Genomic DNA, 17018 nt, shown 5'->3' with positions numbered 1-17018 from the left:
GCCAGTTCCCGGCGTCCCGCGGCGGCTGCAGCGGAGCCGGCGGGGTGCCTGCCTGCACTGCCCGCACTGCCCGCACTGCCCGCTTTTGCCCGCACCCATGGAGCTGCTGTGCGTGGAAGCTGTCCCCCGCGTGCCCCGCGCCGGGCGCGACCCGCAGCTCCTGGGGGACCGGCGGGTGCTGCAGAACCTGCTGAGCCAGGAGGAGCGTTACAGCCCCCGCGTCTCCTACTTCCAATGCGTGCAGCGGGAGATCAAGCCCTACATGCGGAAGATGCTGGCCTTCTGGATGTTGGAGGTACGGGACCCCCCGCTGCCTCCTCTGCCGCCGCAGCTCCGGCTCCCCGCCCGGCCACCGGCGCTTTTCCTCGCTCGCCGTCCGCGTTTGCAAACGTGCGCGCTCCTGCTCCGGCGGGAGAGAGCTGGCGGCGGGGGGAAGCACAGGGCAGAAGCACCCGACCCGTGTTCTCTGGTCGGGGGGGGGGTGTTCGCCTCGTGCAGGGGTGCAAGGGACAATCCAGGGGACGGGAAAGCCCTGAAATCCCAGGGTTTGGCATGCGCCGGAGGTCAGGTCTCCGGTATGGGGGGTATGCCGGTGGGGAGGAAGGGGGCTGCACATGGAGGGTCTGGAGGCGGGTGAGGAAGGCAGTCTGCAGTGGGGCAGTATCTCTGTGAGCGCTGGCTGTGCTAGAAGATGTGATTGCCCCATGCAGGAGGAGCAGACCCCCCCACCCCGAGCCCACAGCCTGTGCTCACCCCATCTCGGTGGTGTGCTGCCACGCTGCTATCGGACCCCCTGTTCACCCACTGCTCCCCAAAACTTCTGGGCGGAGAGCTCAGCTGTGCACCCGGCAGGCTAGAGACTTGTGTTTCCTGAATGGGGCTGAAAATGCCTGGTTAAAGGGGGAAAATAATATCGCTACCATTTACTTCCCTAAATTAAAAATGAATGCAGCTCTCTGCGGGATACAGTTCAGTGGGGGAAATCTCATGGGCCTCTTCATGAGGTGATCAGAGTGAACAGTCTCAATAGAGAAAGAAAGAACAGATTCAGCAAAGAACAAACGACGTTGGGATCGAGCCTGCCCGCTCTCCACCCCAGCCACTGTTGCAAGAAGTTGCCTGCTTCTGTCAAAAGAAATAATGAACAAGATGCTTTTTAAAGTTTGGGTGGTTCCCCTCCCCCCGCTATTATTGTTCTGTTTCTGTAATTCCCTTACTGAGAAGGGTAGTTAGATAAATGCTGCTTTGGAGCCCGTTCCTGTGAAGCCCTAAAGGCACTCAAGAAGTGGATGGCACTGGGCAGTTGTCATGACCGTGCGTGTCGGTGTCCCCGGCGCTGTGGCAGTCTGTGCAGGGGGAGGCAGTCGCTGCTGGAAGGAGAACAGTGGTTGCTGCTGTGTGAGGAGAAACCTCAATATTTTTATGGTTGCCTTGAAAGAAGGAAGTTAAATATGAGCAGTGTTTTGATACTGGTTGAGAGATAAGAGCAGAGGACTGAAATTTAGAGCTCCTGGATTCTGTTCATGGCTGTGGTACAAGTATGGCTTAGGGAGGCAAAGGCTTTCAGACTCAACCATTGATTTGGGCTCTGCCATTGATTCTTCTTGTCTTTCTGGATCACTTAAGGTGGAATTGCCAGAAGTGACTGTGGATCCTCCCCTATCAGGTCTCCAGCTGGAGATACACTGGAATTGTTCATTTTCTCTAGAGGTCCCTAGTCCCCACAGAGCAGAAAATGGTAGCTTTGCTGTATGGCTGACTAGAGACATCCCCAACAGTGAACATTAAAAAAGGGGCCAAATAAAGCAATTTTGGTTTTAACTTATATGTAGTTAGAAAGAGCGCACAAGTAAGTTCTGCAGCTTTCCACAGGAAGATGAAGTCTTAAGGCATTGGTCAAAGTTGTTGCTGGTGTAATCCCACGGAAGTCATAGGCTTAATGCCTGTAGCTAATTTACTCCTTAGCACTGAGGTATCTTCAAAGCCCTGCAGATAAGTGTGAAACACCATCATGACCAGAAGCTTTGAAGCTGCGGTACAGGCAAGATCTGGGGAGTCCTGTGCTGATTAAAACTTCCTTTTATTTTTTATTTTTGTAATTGGGTTTTGTCAGGTGTGCGAGGAGCAGAAGTGTGAAGAAGAGGTCTTCCCCTTGGCCATGAATTACGTGGATCGCTACCTGTCGTCCGTCCCCATGCGGAAAAATCACTTGCAGCTTCTGGGAGCAGTCTGCATGCTCCTTGCTTCCAAGCTGCGAGAAACCATGCCCCTGACCGTGGAGAAACTCTGCATTTACACAGACAACTCCATCACACCTCAGCAGCTCCTGGTAAACACCCCTATCTCAGAGAGCCCTCTACCTCCTCCCTAGCTCTCTTATCTCCTGCATCCTGCTACTTGGCAGCATACCTGCCTCAGTGTCTCCCCCTGTTCTCTTTCTCCCGTTTTTTCACCTTCCCTGGTGTTCCCCAACCAACCTTCTCTCCTCCTTGCCCCGGTGGGCATGATGGCAGTTGGTGGAGACCTTCCCATCCTGGGCAGACCCTCGCTCCCTGTTGTGGGAAGCAGCTTTGTCACCTCCAGGTTATAGAGAAAGTTCCTTGTGCTTTAAGTGCTCGTTGCCAGGACGGAGCTGCCACGCTGAGCTTGCTCTCGAGTGACAGCTCTGGAGAACAAAGGCTCCTGTCTGCGCAGCCGGTGGAGCACAAGGCAGGGGCTGCTGCTGGGGCGCATGGCTCTGACTTGCCCCGGCTGCAAAGGGGCGTCATGTGGGAGATGCATTTCCACGCCAGCAGGAAAATTGAAGCTTTAAGTGGAGAGTTAACCAGCAAAATGGGTAGGAGCTTTTCTGACCTGGGATCCACCTGGCTGGATTGTACTATCAAGGCTGATAGTGCTGTCAAGGTGATGGAAATGAGTGGGACCTTGCTGCTGCCTAGGTCCTGCTCCGCGCCCTTGAGTTAAAACAGGGCTACTTTGCCTCTTCCATTGTACACTCAGGCAGAAGCTTTGTAGGTTTTAAAAGGCGAAGCATTTTCATGTCTGATAGAAGTTCAAAGCAAAGATCCAAACCTCTGAGTTCAACTTTGCCAATGGGGGAGGAAATTGGAGAACCCCTTTTCTTGGGGGCCTTCCGTGCTGGTAGATCAGAGCCCTCGGGAGGAAACGGCCACCTCGCTTCGAGTAACAAACATCCCTGGAGACGGTTTGTCTACGAGAATTTCTCAGGGTTAGTCATCGCCTTATTAAATATCTATTTTTTTGGGCTGGGGTGGGTGAGGTGATCTGAGTGTGATTTGTCCCCAGGGTGGGGAGTGAACCCACAAAACTTTCAGGTGTGAATCGGAAGGCAGTTTGGGTAACTGGGGAACTCTAGTATGAACATGGTTTTTCCAAGTGCCAGTGAAGGCTGGGGAAAATCCCCTCACCTCCATACCTCTCTCCCTATAGTCATTTGTGGGTGGGTTGTTGCACCCACAGAAAAAAAGTATGTGGATCATTAACATGAATAGTGGTGAGGGATGGGAATGCACAGAGGAAACACAAGGGCTTGTTGCTTCTCTGGATGCTGAGCTGTGGTTCTGCTGCAGCATCCTGCTGGGGGGGGGGCTGGCACAAAATCTCTGTGTGCAAAGACTTTCTCCTGCTTTGTCAGTAAAGCTTCATCCTTGAGAGCACCTTCTCATCCAGCGATGGATTCTGCGTGGGTATCTTCCCAGGACTGGGATCCATCCCATGAAGCTAATCCCAGCCTGTAATGGGAGGGTTCCTGTTGGCCCTGTGATAATGAGGGGGTTAACATTTAGCTGGAAAAACAGGGGGTGGGGGGTGGGGGGGTGGTAGTTGGTTTGCATTCACTTTTCTGCTGGGCCAGTGAAGGATGCCTCTGTTGCAGAGGTAACAAGCTGAGCAGAAGGTGCCTAGTAGCCTTCATGTAGGCAAGCAGGCTGCATTTCAAAGCATGGACAGTGCTCTCCATGAACTCAGGAGCATGAAGCCGATCAAAATGCATGTTGTGGGCCAGTGTCCGATTTCTGTCCCTTCAGAGTGATGGGTAAGCTCTCTGTCCAACAGGAATATGGGTTGCAGGAAGGTGAACTTATTGCCATGCTTCACCTCTGTCTCCTTCTCTGATCCAGACTTTACAAGGAATCCTGTCGTCATCCCTGCAGACTAGGAGAGATCATCACAGTAAATTCTTGGGCTACAAGGATTTGGTCTTGGTGGGCACCTTATGCATATCTCCCACCAATCCCGGTTGTATTTCATTCTGATTTATTTGGTGATTTTTTTTCTTGGTGAGGATTTGCTTTTTTCAGTTTAATCTTGAGCTGTGTTTGTAGCCCACTTCTTCCAAAGGAGAACAGTTAGGAGATGTGCAGGTGGGTAGTGCATGTACAACATCCCTGGAGGCTTTCCTTCACTCTTGCACTCAAATGCTAATGCCTCCTCACTTGGAGTCTTTTTTTATTTCTTCCCCCCAGAGGTTTGTCAGCAGGAAGCTGTGGCTAAGCAGTGCCACAATGTTCATCTTCCCTTCTCCCTCCTCCTGGCAGCATTGGGGTGGAGATGAAGGAGGAAAGCCCTGTCTGCCGCCTGTTGCTCATTTCTGATTGTGCAGGTCTCGGTACTGGAGTTCTTCCTTGTACTTTTTTCCCACCAGGATCCTGGGTTGCAACAGGAGGCAGAGCCGAATGTTTGGCACGGATGTCTTTCATTGTTGTGCTCTGGAATCAATATGCAGTTGAGGTGGACAAGAATGGCTTCACTCTGGGGGTCAAAAGTCCTTTCTTGGGATACCCAAAGACAGCTTTTTCAGGCAAATAGGATCCCTTTTCTCTTTCCCAAGGGGATGGCTGTGAGCATTCAGCAGTGCAGGGGTTTATTCCTGGTAATCTGTGCTAGCCAAAGGGCTGAGCAGAAGGCACCACAAACGAGCCACAGCCCTTAAGGAGAGGTGCTGAGGCATTTGCAGATGTCTGGGCAGGAGATGCTCTGTAGCCCGTGGTCTGGTGGTCATCTTTCCCTGCCCGCCACAAAGCTTGCTTTCGGTAGATATTTAACCCTGTTTGGAGCAGATCCTGCTCCAGTCTCCCATTGCTCTCCACTGCAAAGAGGGAGCGGAGGTAATATCTGAAGATATATGAAGGATTTGTCTTTGCTTTGGGACCTGACAAGAGTTTATACCCTGATTACAAAACCAGGGTGAGCTGCTGTTTTCCTCCTCTGTGCTAATCGTGGTAATGTTACTTCTCTTTCACAATCTTGCAGTGGAAGAGGGTGGGGAGGGGAAGGGGAGCTTCTTCATCAAGGTTTGGACAATGGCGCATCCTGGCCTCCTCTCGTGGATCGGTGCCATTTCAGCCTCCAGTGTGTCCTCCCTGGCCTTTCAGAGGAAGCTGGCCCACTTTCCCAGTAGGTTTGCTTCCTTCTCTTGCAGGGATGCTTGGCACCAGCTCAGCAGTTTAGAAAGGACGTATTTGAAACAAAATCTTGATGAAGTTATTCTAGGGAGAAGGAAATGATGCAACGAGGGACTTGTCCATTTGGAGGAAGTTGGATTTCCGTCAAGAGCGTTATCTAACCTACCTTTTTTTTTTTTTAATAAAGGCTTTTCTGGCCTGTGCAAGAGCGTGTTCAGCTGCTTGAAGGCTGGGGAGAGCAGTTGTATGTAACCTTCATCTCCCTGGTTTACCCCTAATACATTGTCTTGCCTCTGAAATCTTTGACCTAAGCTCAGGTTTGCAAACTGCCAGGTATTTCTTAGCAAAGACCGTAAGCAGGATAAAGCCACTAGGCAGATAATGAAGGAAGCAGCAGTGATGGCAGGCCATAAGGAGTGAAAATAAGAGAAGGAGATAACAGCTGAGTAGAAAGGGATATTCACTTGTACAGAGCATTGACTTTTCAGAAGATATACTTGTGTTTTACTGGTTTACCTTCTGCTTGTTGCATGGGTTGGATAGGTGTGACCATTTCTGCACCTGAAGTTGGCACCTTTACCGTTGACATCCAGTCTTGAACTCTGGTCAGGGGATGGAAACAAACGTTTGCCCCAGATTTCCTATTTGCAAATGGACTTTCACGGCTGCTCATTTCTGTACCTGTGTCTCAGCTGCTGGGTAGGGTGGGTGGCCAGCAGCAACATCAGCAGCTCTTTCCACCCTCTTTTTGAGTCAGCTCACGAGCACAACGGAGTGCAGCCTGCTCCCACTTCGCTGGTGTCTCATCAAGTCTGTGATAATGTAAAATGGTACCTTATCAACTTGAGTAACAAAATCGAGTGCAACTTCCTTTTCTCCTGCAGACAGGGCTGCTGCAAGAGAGGAGCTGGGCTCTCTGCTCCCTGTGCAGCCTTGACAGATAGGTTTACACAGACTCCTTGTAGGCATAGCGGGTGTGTGGGTGTTGCTGAGGGCAGAGCTTGATGTATAGAGTGACTGTCACTACATGAAAAGGAGAGAAGCTGGTGTGACTGTCACATCCCAGACTGAGTTTGCAGAGCTGTAGATTGAGTAAAACCATCTCCGCTTGTGACTCGGGTCTGTCTTAGCAAGAGGGCGCAGAGGCAGCAACCAGGGGCTTGAGGCTGTTTCACTGCAACAGGACTGTGCTCTGAGATCACTTTGTCCAAGCAGGGGAGGCAATGGGAAGTGGTCACTGCTTTCCGTCCTTTTTTTTTTTTTCTTCTTTTTTTTTCCTTGTGGGATGGAGCCAGGAGAGATCAAGGGAGCAGGCTTGCAGAGGGGAAGCTCAGCTGCTCTGTGATTTCCACCCCTAGAGACACAGGCTAAGTGTGGGGGAGCTCTGCCGTGGGGGATCTTGCAGAAGGGGGACCTGATGCATTCCCAGTGATGGGATGCTCAGTGGGCACCACTGGCAGCTTGCAGCCCTTCCACAGAGAGGGTGGGCTCCACAGGCTGGAGAAACAAAGAAATATTTTCCACTTTCTTCCTCTCTCACTAGCCAGGCAGAGACTGATTCAATTAGGTGCAAAACAAAATGCCAGGAAAAGGATGTTTGCTATACTGAGTGGTGCTGCTGTTGCAAACCTGCTTGCCTGTCTCTTGCAGCCTTTTGTTCTGCTTCTTCCACAGATAAAGTGATTCAGAGATTCTGACATGCTGCTCTGGGAGTGGGAAGTCCCCAGGGTTAGCAGGAGAGAAGCGGGGAGCAGGGTGGTTTGGCAGGAGGGATGCTTCCCTGAGCTAAATCCTGTGAGCTGGTGACAGTCCTTGGCGCCTGTCGCCTTCAGCTGGCATCTCGAGTGCCGGCTGCGTCTTGGGATCAGGCCTCTTGTAACAACGAGGTTTTTAAGAAGACGATGAACCTGTGTACTTGCTGGAAAAGAGCTGCTTTTGTGCATTGCAAATGGACAGGCTGTTGTCCTGGATCAGCCCTGGTGTGGCAGGAGCCAGCTTGTCCCAGGTGAGGTCTCATGGCTGAGCTGGTCTGTGCCCTGGATCTTCTCCTTGGGACAAAATGTGTCCCAGCAGGGACAGGCTCTCTGCCACACCAGTGTGGACATCATGCGCCTCTGGTCACTCCCAGTAGCTGGCTTGCTGCTGGATGATGCTGGGATGGTGTCCCCTCTGTGCTCAGGAGCTCCCCTCTCAGGTGTAGTGATCCCTTTCGGGTTTGTTTTGCGAGCAGCGATCTCCAGGTCCTGCTTTTGACCTTTTCCCTGGGGCTGCAAAAGGGCTGTGCTCCCAGCTTGCGTGGAGAAGTCAGGCTGGAGCCGCCTTGGCCTCTCACCCTTGGGGCAGTGACTGCCGAAGGTGTCAGCAGTGTCCTGTGCCCTTTCACGAGAAACTGGGCTGATGCATTAGCAAGCAGCCGGCTTTCCCAGCCCGCTGCCCTTTGTGGGTTCCAGATGAGTAACACATAGGGACAACGCACAGAGCTCTCCATCTCCAGCAGCTCTTTCCTTGTGTCACCTTGCTGTGTTGCTGCAGTTTAACCAGTGGCCAGCACTACCTGTTTTTTCTTCTTTTACCCAAGCCTGATCTCTCCTGTCTGTTCCAGTCCCCCGGTTGAACCAGCCACCCTTGGTGACCTGCGCTGAGATCCTCAGGCTCTGGAGCTCATTGCTAGGTTTCTTCTTGCTTTTGTCCTGCGGATTTAGCTTAAAAATATAGAGGGACTAGCAGGCTGGCCATCCATATGGGAGACTAGCGAGCATGCTCTAGTGAAGCACTGCTTTCTGGTTGGAAAAGTGCAGGCTGTGAAATGGCAAACGGCACGTTTGGCCTCATGGGGGATTTGGAGCAGGTTGAGCAATGCTGCTCATTTAAGCAACTCAAAACTGGTATTGTTGTGTAAGGGGAAAGAGTGGGTTTTAAAAAAAATTAAAAAAAAAAGAGAGAAAATGAAGATCTGCCCTTATGAAAAATCTCACTTCTTCAAATCCGTCTGTTCTGGCAGCCCTTTGGCACGTCTGTGAGCAGCATTGACCTTGTAATCCTAGACTACTTGGAAAAAGAATAGATATTCTGCTGGGTGGGACTAGGTCCTGAAATGGAGATATCTGATACAAATCCCAATTCAGCTCTGTCCTTCCAAACCTGGAGCTTCAGCTCCTGCAGGGTGTTTTCCTTTGCCAGCACATCTGCAGGGCCTGCTAGCAGGGAGGAGGAACATGGGGGCATCTTCTATGGCCTTTCTGGCATACCCGGACCATGTTGCCAAAACCAGATTTGCTGCTGATCCAGAGGATGAGAGAAATTGAGGGCCAGAGATCTTCATCGTGGCTTGGGACATGGGGGAATTGGGACCGGCAGAGAGGCTCGGCTGGCTGGGTGTGGGCTGCCTGTGACGTTCCTGCTGCAACGGGAAGGGAAATGATCCTGGGAAGACGCTGCTCTTGCCTCTCCTGAGACTGCTCTGTCGGTGGCATGGTCGTACCCAGATGTAACATCAAAGCCACCCAGCCCAGTGAAACCAGTATGTGTGTGGCCTCTGAGTTTGATTCAACTGCTACTCTAGCTAAGTCACATAGACCTTGACAGCAGAGTGGGGAACTGAATGCAGGGGTCCCAAGTTCTATGCTAAGACTCCAATCGTGGGGCTCCCCTTGCTTATACCTTGCTCGATGGGTGCTTTGGTACCACCGTGGTGGTACCACCTGGTAACACTAGGACTTGCTGGGTGATGACTCTGCCAAATGCTTGCCTGTGGCTGCTCTGCACTTTGGTTTCCTTGTCAGTGTTAGGACTAACGCCCAGAGTTGGAAGAGCCTGCGAGAGGCTGAGCAGATGAGAGGAGCAGCCGGGCTCCAGCTGAAATCTGTGGGGGGCACCCGGCCTTCCCACCATCTGTTCCCCAGCTTGCAGATTGCACAGAGACTGGCTCGTGGAAGATATTACAGAAATCTGTTAGGTGCTTAGAGAGAGCACCACAACATACGACGGAGACATTGGCAGCCACCCGGCATGTGACTGGGAAGCACCAGTGAGCCATTGCTTGTATGTCAGTGGGAGAGGTGGGTGTTAGCATGGCTGTTTAGTGCCTCTTCCCCCTGAGAAGCTGCTGGGGATGCTCTGCTGAGCATGACTGGAGGCTCTCTTGGCAGACAAGAGGCATGATGAGTAGGGGAGGTTCTGCCAAAATGCTAGGGCCCAGCCTGGGACCTCCTCCATAGGGTCGCGTGCCCAGTGTTTGTTGGGCTGAGGACCTCAGCACCTAGTCACAGCCGTTGAGTTCTGTAGGGGTTGAAGATCTTGTACAGGAGCTTGGGCTGTCTGGATGCAGCCCTGAAAGCTCAGCTGTGTTCCCCCCACCTTCCCTTGCTTCAACGTGTTGTGCAGCGGGGCTGGCTGCAGAGCAGCTATTGCCTCCTGCGGTTCACCGGCCAAGGAGCTACTGTAGGAAGGAGTCAACGCACTGGCCGGCTCCAAGGGGCACACAGAGAGGTGAGCTTCTCTATTCCCTTTGCTTTAATGGTGTTAGCTCCAAGCTGGAGTGCTCCTGGGAGCCTGGACATCAGCCTCTCCTTTCGGGAGTGGAGAAGGAATATGGGAATGGTGTGCCTACTGCTCCTTGCTCTGGTTATTCCTCTGTGGGCTGTTGCAGCAACCTTGCAAAGCAGAGGAGTGTGGAAGGCTAATCCAACTGCACCTTGGAAAGAAGAAACCAGATCTATCAGTTCCTCTTCTGATCTTTATTCCCGCCTTTGCAACAGCTCAAGGCTGGATTTGTGTCATAGTAGCAGAGCAGGGACGTTCCCTCTTTTCTTCCCTTCCGTGTCTCATGGATTGTACTGTTCTACTGTCCCTTCCCCAAGTGCTGGCCTTATCTGTCCTTGAATCTGGTGAGTGTTTCTGCCTGGCCTAGCCCTGCTGAATAACATTCTGTCTGTCTGTCTGACTCTGCAGGATTGGGAGGTTCTAGTCCTGGAGAAGCTAAAGTGGGACCTGGTCTCAGTGATAGCAAATGATTTCTTGGCTCACATCCTCCATCACCTCCCGCTGCCTAAGGACAAGATGGAGCTGGTGAAGAAACATGCACAGACCTTTATTGCCCTGTGTGCCACAGGTGGGTGCCTGCTCCTGCTGGAGCCACCTGCCAGGATGCTGGGGAGGGTGGGCTGGCCACTGCAGACAGGGTAGCCTGGGCTCGAGTCAGGCTTGCCAGGTAACCTGGGGCTGGTCTCCAATGCCCTGGCTTTCTGGGGAGCTGAATGCCTGCCTGCATTCAAGTCGGAACATTTTGCTGCTCAATTACGTGTTTTCTATCCCTGACAAAGTGGGATAATGGTCCTGGGGGCTCACAGTGGGTGCCTGAAAGATTCCAGGAAAGAGCAAAGTTGCTGTGCCACCCCTCTTGCTGCGCAGGCTGCGACTGTGGGAGGGCATCCAGGGTAAAGGCAGGGTTGAATGTGAGCTTTTATCAGTCTTGCTGTAAGTCACTAGAGCAACCTCATTTTCAGGCCTTCTTTTGGTGAGACAGGCCCAGAGAAATAGCTTAATGAAGCTTGCTGCTCCGATGATCACCCTGTTTCCTGTTACTTCACCCCTGTTTCTCTCTGCTAAGCTGGAGAGACCCCTCTGCCTGGCCCTCACTAGTTTTCCAGGGAAATTCCAGTCTCAAGAACTTACCACGCACATCCTTGCTAACAGCTTCTTCTTTTTGCCCCTTGTGTTCCCGTCCTGGCTCTAGACTACACTTTTGCCATGTACCCCCCCTCCATGATTGCGACAGGCAGTATCGGAGCAGCGATCCACGGCCTGACGGTCTCCGTGAACGATTTCACCGGTGAGGCAATCACTGAGCTGCTGGCCAGCATCACTGGCACGGAGGTGGTGAGTGTTCATGGGGAAAGAGCAAAGCGGTTTTGCTGCTGGATCCTGTGGAAACCCTTCCTCTTTCTGCTGCCCGTTCGTCTTAGAGGAAAAGGAAATTAGGTTGTTCGTAGTGATGCTGACCTTGGTTTGAGGAGTGCCTAGAGATGAGTGAGTGTCTCTAAATGCAGCACTCTTGGTCAGTCCCGTGGCTGCAGTCGGCTCCTGGCCACCGAGCACTGCCTGTGCAGAGCGGGGCGAGCTTGGGAGCCTTTGAAAAGCAGCACAAAGGGGAGCGTCTGTTCCCTGCGCAGGCAGGTGTTGGTGGGATCGGGTTGACGAGGTGGGATGGGGCAGAGGGAGAAGCCGGGCTCGACATCTGCTAACCTCCACCGGTGTCTGGTTGCAGGTGCCCAGCCTTGAGTGGGAAGGGGGTCGGAGGCACAAAGTGTTTCAGGATGTTGGCGCAGCGGCTTTGCTGGGGACGTCGGGATGGTGGGGGGCGTCTGCCTGCCCCTCCACTGCCCTTTGAATGGGGAAGGGGGATCCTGTCAGACTCCCTGTTTCCGGGTCACTCCCGCTGCGGCGAAGTAATCGGGAGCCTTTTTTCTGCCCGGGGCCCCTTTTGATCTTTTCTTCTGCCCGAGCGCTGATGCCGGCAGCCGGGCGCGGGGTTAGTTACAGTCCCCTGACAGCAGCACCGGGAATTGGAAGAGGTGCCCGTGCCGCAGCGGGTGGGAGGCTGCAACGAGCCTTTGTCGAGGCAGGGAGGGGATGGGGCAGGAGGGCGTCCTGATCTATTTGTGCGGCTTTAATTTTTTTTGTTTGCTGGAGCCTTTTTAAAGAGTGAATCAGTGCAGCCAGCTGCTCTCAAGCTGCTGCGGTGAATGGGGCAGGGGCTGAAACCTGCTCTGGGTCGGGGCTGGTGGAGGGAACAGGTGGGAAGCAGGCAGGTCACCACCGAGGGAGGGGAGCCGAAATGGAGCCCAGCACACCTCTCCTACCCTCCAGCCCGCTCCCTTCCCTCCTCAGCCTGGAGAGGGCATCTGTTCTGCCCCACAGCCTGCCCGGGTGCCAGGTGCTGCACAAACAGCCCTTGCCTAGGCAGGACCGCAGCAGCTTCTGTAGCAGAAGGAAACCCTGGGGATGTGTCCGCAGCATTGCAGGGCTCCCGGGGGAAGCACCTGGCCTCAGCCTCCTGTGTTTGCGGTGTTGATGCTTCTCCCTGAACCTGGCCTCGCAGTGTCTCTGGGCTGTGACTCAGTTTCCCTTTTGGCTCCACAGCGGAGGAGCGATCCCCTTCCTGCAGCTGCCGAGGCTCAGCCAGGTGCTGGGGGGTGCGGGGAGTCTGTGGGGACAGAAGGGGACGATGGTGCAGGGCTGTGCCAGCTCCATGGCCAGCAGGAACTGCACTGCCGCGCTGAGGCTGGCTCGTTGCTGGCTGTGGCAGCACTTTGGGTGAGGCTTGGAGCTGCTCTGGATCCGTCCTCATCCCACGTGGAGCAGGACCAGACCCACTGGGTGTCTGAGCCAGAGCCCCACGGCACAGCTGCCCTGTGGATAAGGAGCACAGAGGCTGAGGGCAAGCCGAGCTGCCTCCCGGGCATCCCCCGCAAACCCCCAAGGCTTCACCAGGCAGCGAAAGAGCCTGGCTGCTTGTGGCCGAGCCAGTTTTTAGCACCTCTACCGAAATTGCCGACAGAGAGCCTGGTTGAGGAAACCCCGGGGACGGGCTGGCCGTGGCTGGAGGTTCTGCAGCGAGCTCGCCCCGGTGCTGCGGGCAGGCAGGCTGGAGGCTGCGCTGACGGGAAGCAGCACGGGGAAGGGGAGGTGGGCGTTGCTATTTTCGCTTGCCACATCCTCTGTCAGTTTCTAAGAACCAGTGGCGGATTCCTGGTAAGAGATTTCGGTGTGTGACAATATCCAGCGAGCGTGCGTGGCCCTGCGGCGTCCAGCTCGGCTCTGGCCACGAGGTGCGAAATGCCACCTCTTACCCCTCGGTGAGAGCCCAGTCGTGGTGTAGGAGCCGGGCTGGGGTGCACCCGTTGGCGATGCCTCCCGTGGCTCTCGGTGCATCATGGTGCTCTCCTCCAGAGTTTCCTCCTCTGGTTACAGCTTGTATAGGGAGAAAACGGCGAGGGGTTTGCTTTTATTACAAGTGATAATGCCACTGCTTGCAGTCCCCTGCGCCTTCTTGTTTGTGTGGCTGGTGTCCCCCCCAGCACAGGGTTCCCTGGGCCCCGGGGAGCTGCGGGTGAGTCACACGGGCTCTCTGGGCAGAGAACAGGACGGTAAAAGCCTCATGAGAAGCTTCGTGGCCGCAGCACCATTCTCATAATGTGCTGGCATCGATGGCACTTAGTGTTGTAGGGAACACGTGGCTGGGGCGGCTGTTGGGTCTGGGAGGGTTGGATCCAGCTGCCTTGGAGATCCCCAAAGTGACGCAGTGTGCGTCAGCCAGGGCACCCAGCGGGGATTCACCTTGTCCTGGCTCGGACGTGGGCAGGGACGGGAGGAGGCAGAGCTGCACGCAGCTTCTCTGCAGCGGGTGGGTGACCACAGAGATGCAGGACCAGACCGAGCTCCGGGAGACCTGGGTTGTAGGGCCTGGGGGAAGCAAGTGGGGCTCTGCGGTCCCTGTGTGCACCCGTGCTGCTGCACGCCGGCCATCACTCATGGATCTGGGAAGTCTTGGTTGTAAAAGGTTGATACCAGCCTGCGCAGAGCTGTTCGGCTCTACCCTCGGTCGTCAGCAGCAGCTGACTGCCATGATGCTGAAATCACACGCCGCATCCAGGCACGAGCCCGGATGCTTTGGGAAGCTCTGATGGGCACAACGTGCATTCCTCAAGAATGTGGTCAAGCACGGAGGTGGGGAGAAGACAACCAGAGTGTTGGGCTTCTCCTGGGGAGGGGCCTAAAGCACAGACAAGCTGGAGATGCCCCTTGTCAGAGAAAGGCTTCTTTGTCTTGTGTGTTTAGATGCTCCCGGGGCCAAAGATGTAGCCCAGCAGCTGCTCAGAGCTATTTATAAGGCTCCCACCTCTGAGCAGCAGAGAACTGAGGCCTCTTGTCTTGCTCCCTCTCCCGCAGGACTGCCTGAAAGCCTGTCAGGAGCAGATTGAAGCAGCCTTAACCGAGAGCCTGAAACAGGCGTCCCAAACCCAACAGGAATACAGCACCGCCAAGACTGCTGCTTACTCGGCCAGCCAGCCCACCAGCACGCCTACAGACGTCACGGACATCAACCTGTGACCAGCCTCCCCTTCCCGAGAGCTGCCCAGCCCTGCCGCGACAGAACCTCGCCCTGGACACCGAAAGGTCGCTGCATCCCACCTACCCATCCGTCAGCCCCCTCCATCTGATGCCTGCTGAGGATTTGTTCCGCTCGCTGGGAGCACAGAGCAGGATCTGCGCTCGTCTTGTCGGAGCGAGTGGCCGGGCTGGCGGAGCTCGACGCCGCTCGTCGGCTTCTGCAGGTGGCCGGGGTGAAGCGACCATTTTCGTGGTGGCAGGGCACAAGAATAGCTGGGGAGGGGGAGCACGACCCAAAATGAAGTTGTAAAATGTTTCTCAGTTCGTGTTCCTCGTAGCCTGGCTGGCCGCTGTTCGCCATCTCCTCGGGGGTGTTTACTGTGATGACTTCCAGCCCCGTGCGGGCCATCAATAATGGATAGCGAGCCTCTTACCCTGGCCTACGTGACCAAAATCTATATAACCCCTCAACTTCTCTCCCCGGGCTGGGGTGCTACGGGCCCACGTGGCTCACGAGAGAGAAACGAGTGTCCGGGAGGAGGGAGCAGGTGCTTGTTGGCCCCTTGGTCCCCATTGCTTTGTGCCAGATTGCTGTGGCTCCTGGGGGGGGTGGCGTGGCTGCTTCTGCTTGGAGGGGAAACGTGTGGCTTATTTCTTTTTGCCATTAGATTTGGGATTTGTGGGGTTTCGGCTTGTTTGGGGGACGTGCTCCCCGTCTGCGTGGACAGCAGAAGTCCTCGCCTTGGGGAGCAGCCTCCTGGGCGAGGTTTGGGTGCGATCCCCTTGGCTTTCCGCTGCCCCACTGAGGCTGCTTAATTTATTGTTAACTGCTGGGAAATGGAGAGGGAGGAAGACTTTGCAGTTCCTTGGTGTGGGGCCTGGATGCTGGTCTCCTCTTCTTCCAAAAGAGTGCCTTCACCCTTCGTCCCTTTCCCTAGCTCCCTGGGCAACGGGAGACTCTCACTTGGAAGCTGGTTGTTTTTTTTAGATAGCTTAGACATCAGACTAGGTTTTAAGAAATACATTTGAATGTGCTGCTATAGTCTGAAATGCATCTTCACTCCCCCAAGGCAGGGATCTCAGATCGCATTCAGGAGGGGGCTGCGTCGCATGTATCTCCGTGTGGGTCCGCGTTGTTTCCTTATAGGGTGGATAACTTGCTGCGCACTTGAGTTGAAAAGCAATTACTGCATTTTTGTATTGGTGTTGATCCTGTCTGTTAGTTTTTATAAAAAGTGTTTAAAAAAAAAATAATGCTGCTTTTCTAAGAGAAAAACCATTAAATAGTAGAATTGTATTAACCAGGAGAAGCCAGAGAGATGCTGCAGGGATGGGAGGCAGACTGTTGCTGCTTGGTGACCTCTGGACATGTGGATCTGTGGCTGTTGTCCTCCTGTGGGGGATGTGGAAAAGGAGGTAGAAATCTTCCTTTTTGGATGCCACTAGAGACAAAAGTCTTATCAGGTGGAAAAAGATGGGGCTGCTGTTCTTCCACTAGCCTGATTTGTTAAGGAGAGCCACCTGCCGCTGACTCCTGCTAGCTGGGGGGCGTGCAGAGCCTGTCTGTACAAAAAAAAAAAAATTTTTTTTTTATATATAAATGAGTTTTAATTTAAGAATAAACTGGTTTGGTGTTCACATGCAAGAGTCCCGCTGCTGGGAGAATCAGAGGACCGTAATGTTGCAATAAAGTATTTTAAACAAGTATGTACGCCTCAAGGGTTTCCCTTTGCGATCCGCTCCATGCTCTGCCTTGCAGAGCTCCTGCCTCTGCCCCGAATCGCTCTGGAGCGGGACCCCATCAGCTGAGGGATCCCCTGGGGATGCTCCCAGAGGCTCCAGCCTTGCATTTCCCGGGGCTGCAAAAGCAGGATGAAACAGGGAGCAGGCAGGCAAGGACACCACCAGCCGCCTCCAACCCCGCTGAGAGGCGGAGGGGAGATGCTGCAGAGCGGCCGAGGGACACGTTGCCCTCACCGAGGCCCTGGGGCAGCTCACGGATGGTGGTGGATGAACGTGGAACCCAACAAACATCTTCCTGCGCGCAAGGCGCCTGCATGCAGAGCGGCTGCTGGAGAGGAGGCAGCAACTTCACACCCCCGGCAGCTCCAAAGCCGCCCTCTCACCCATCCAGCAGCTTGGGCGGTGCTGCAGGGTGACGAGAGCGTGCTGGATGCGCTGCGCGAGCCCGGGCTATCTCTCGTGCTCATCGGCTTCTGGCTTCTTTAAAGAAACGAGATAAAATCAGAAAGCCAAGGAAAAGGCGCTGTGGTGTGCAACCAGCCTGGGCGGCCGGGCTTTGCGTGCTGCTCCACTTCACGTGGCTTCTGCTGCTGCTGCTGTCAAGGGAGAAGGTGCCAACTCTTGAGAGAAGCAGACAGGAGGCAGCCGTCCTCAGCGCAACCTGCTGCTGTTGGAAGCTGCAGGGCCTTTTCTCCACGGGCCATGCCTGCAGGACTTTGTGCTGGTTTCAGGGGCAAAGCC

The 17018-nt window shown here is 54.3% G+C and overlaps 1 protein-coding gene across 1 annotated transcript; it reads left to right on the top strand.

Annotated features, from left to right (window-relative positions):
• The first annotated feature begins 43 nt into the window (after window positions 1-43).
• CCND3 (cyclin D3) lies at window positions 44-16072 on the top strand. The gene is made up of 5 exons (XM_010584725.1): window positions 44-295; window positions 2114-2329; window positions 10374-10533; window positions 11158-11300; window positions 14373-16072. Exons 1-5 carry the CDS (start codon window positions 98-100, stop codon window positions 14532-14534), a joined length of 879 nt encoding a protein of 292 aa, XP_010583027.1. The 5' UTR covers window positions 44-97; the 3' UTR covers window positions 14535-16072.
• Window positions 16073-17018: the final 946 nt, after the last annotated feature.

Source organism: Haliaeetus leucocephalus, unplaced genomic scaffold, assembly GCF_000737465.1.
Source record: "Haliaeetus leucocephalus isolate CR32 unplaced genomic scaffold, Haliaeetus_leucocephalus-4.0 Scaffold1000, whole genome shotgun sequence".
In the NCBI taxonomy this organism is placed as follows: domain Eukaryota; kingdom Metazoa; phylum Chordata; class Aves; order Accipitriformes; family Accipitridae; genus Haliaeetus; species Haliaeetus leucocephalus.
The sequence above is the reverse complement of the archived record's forward strand: the minus strand, read 5'-3'. Positions and strand labels throughout refer to the sequence as shown.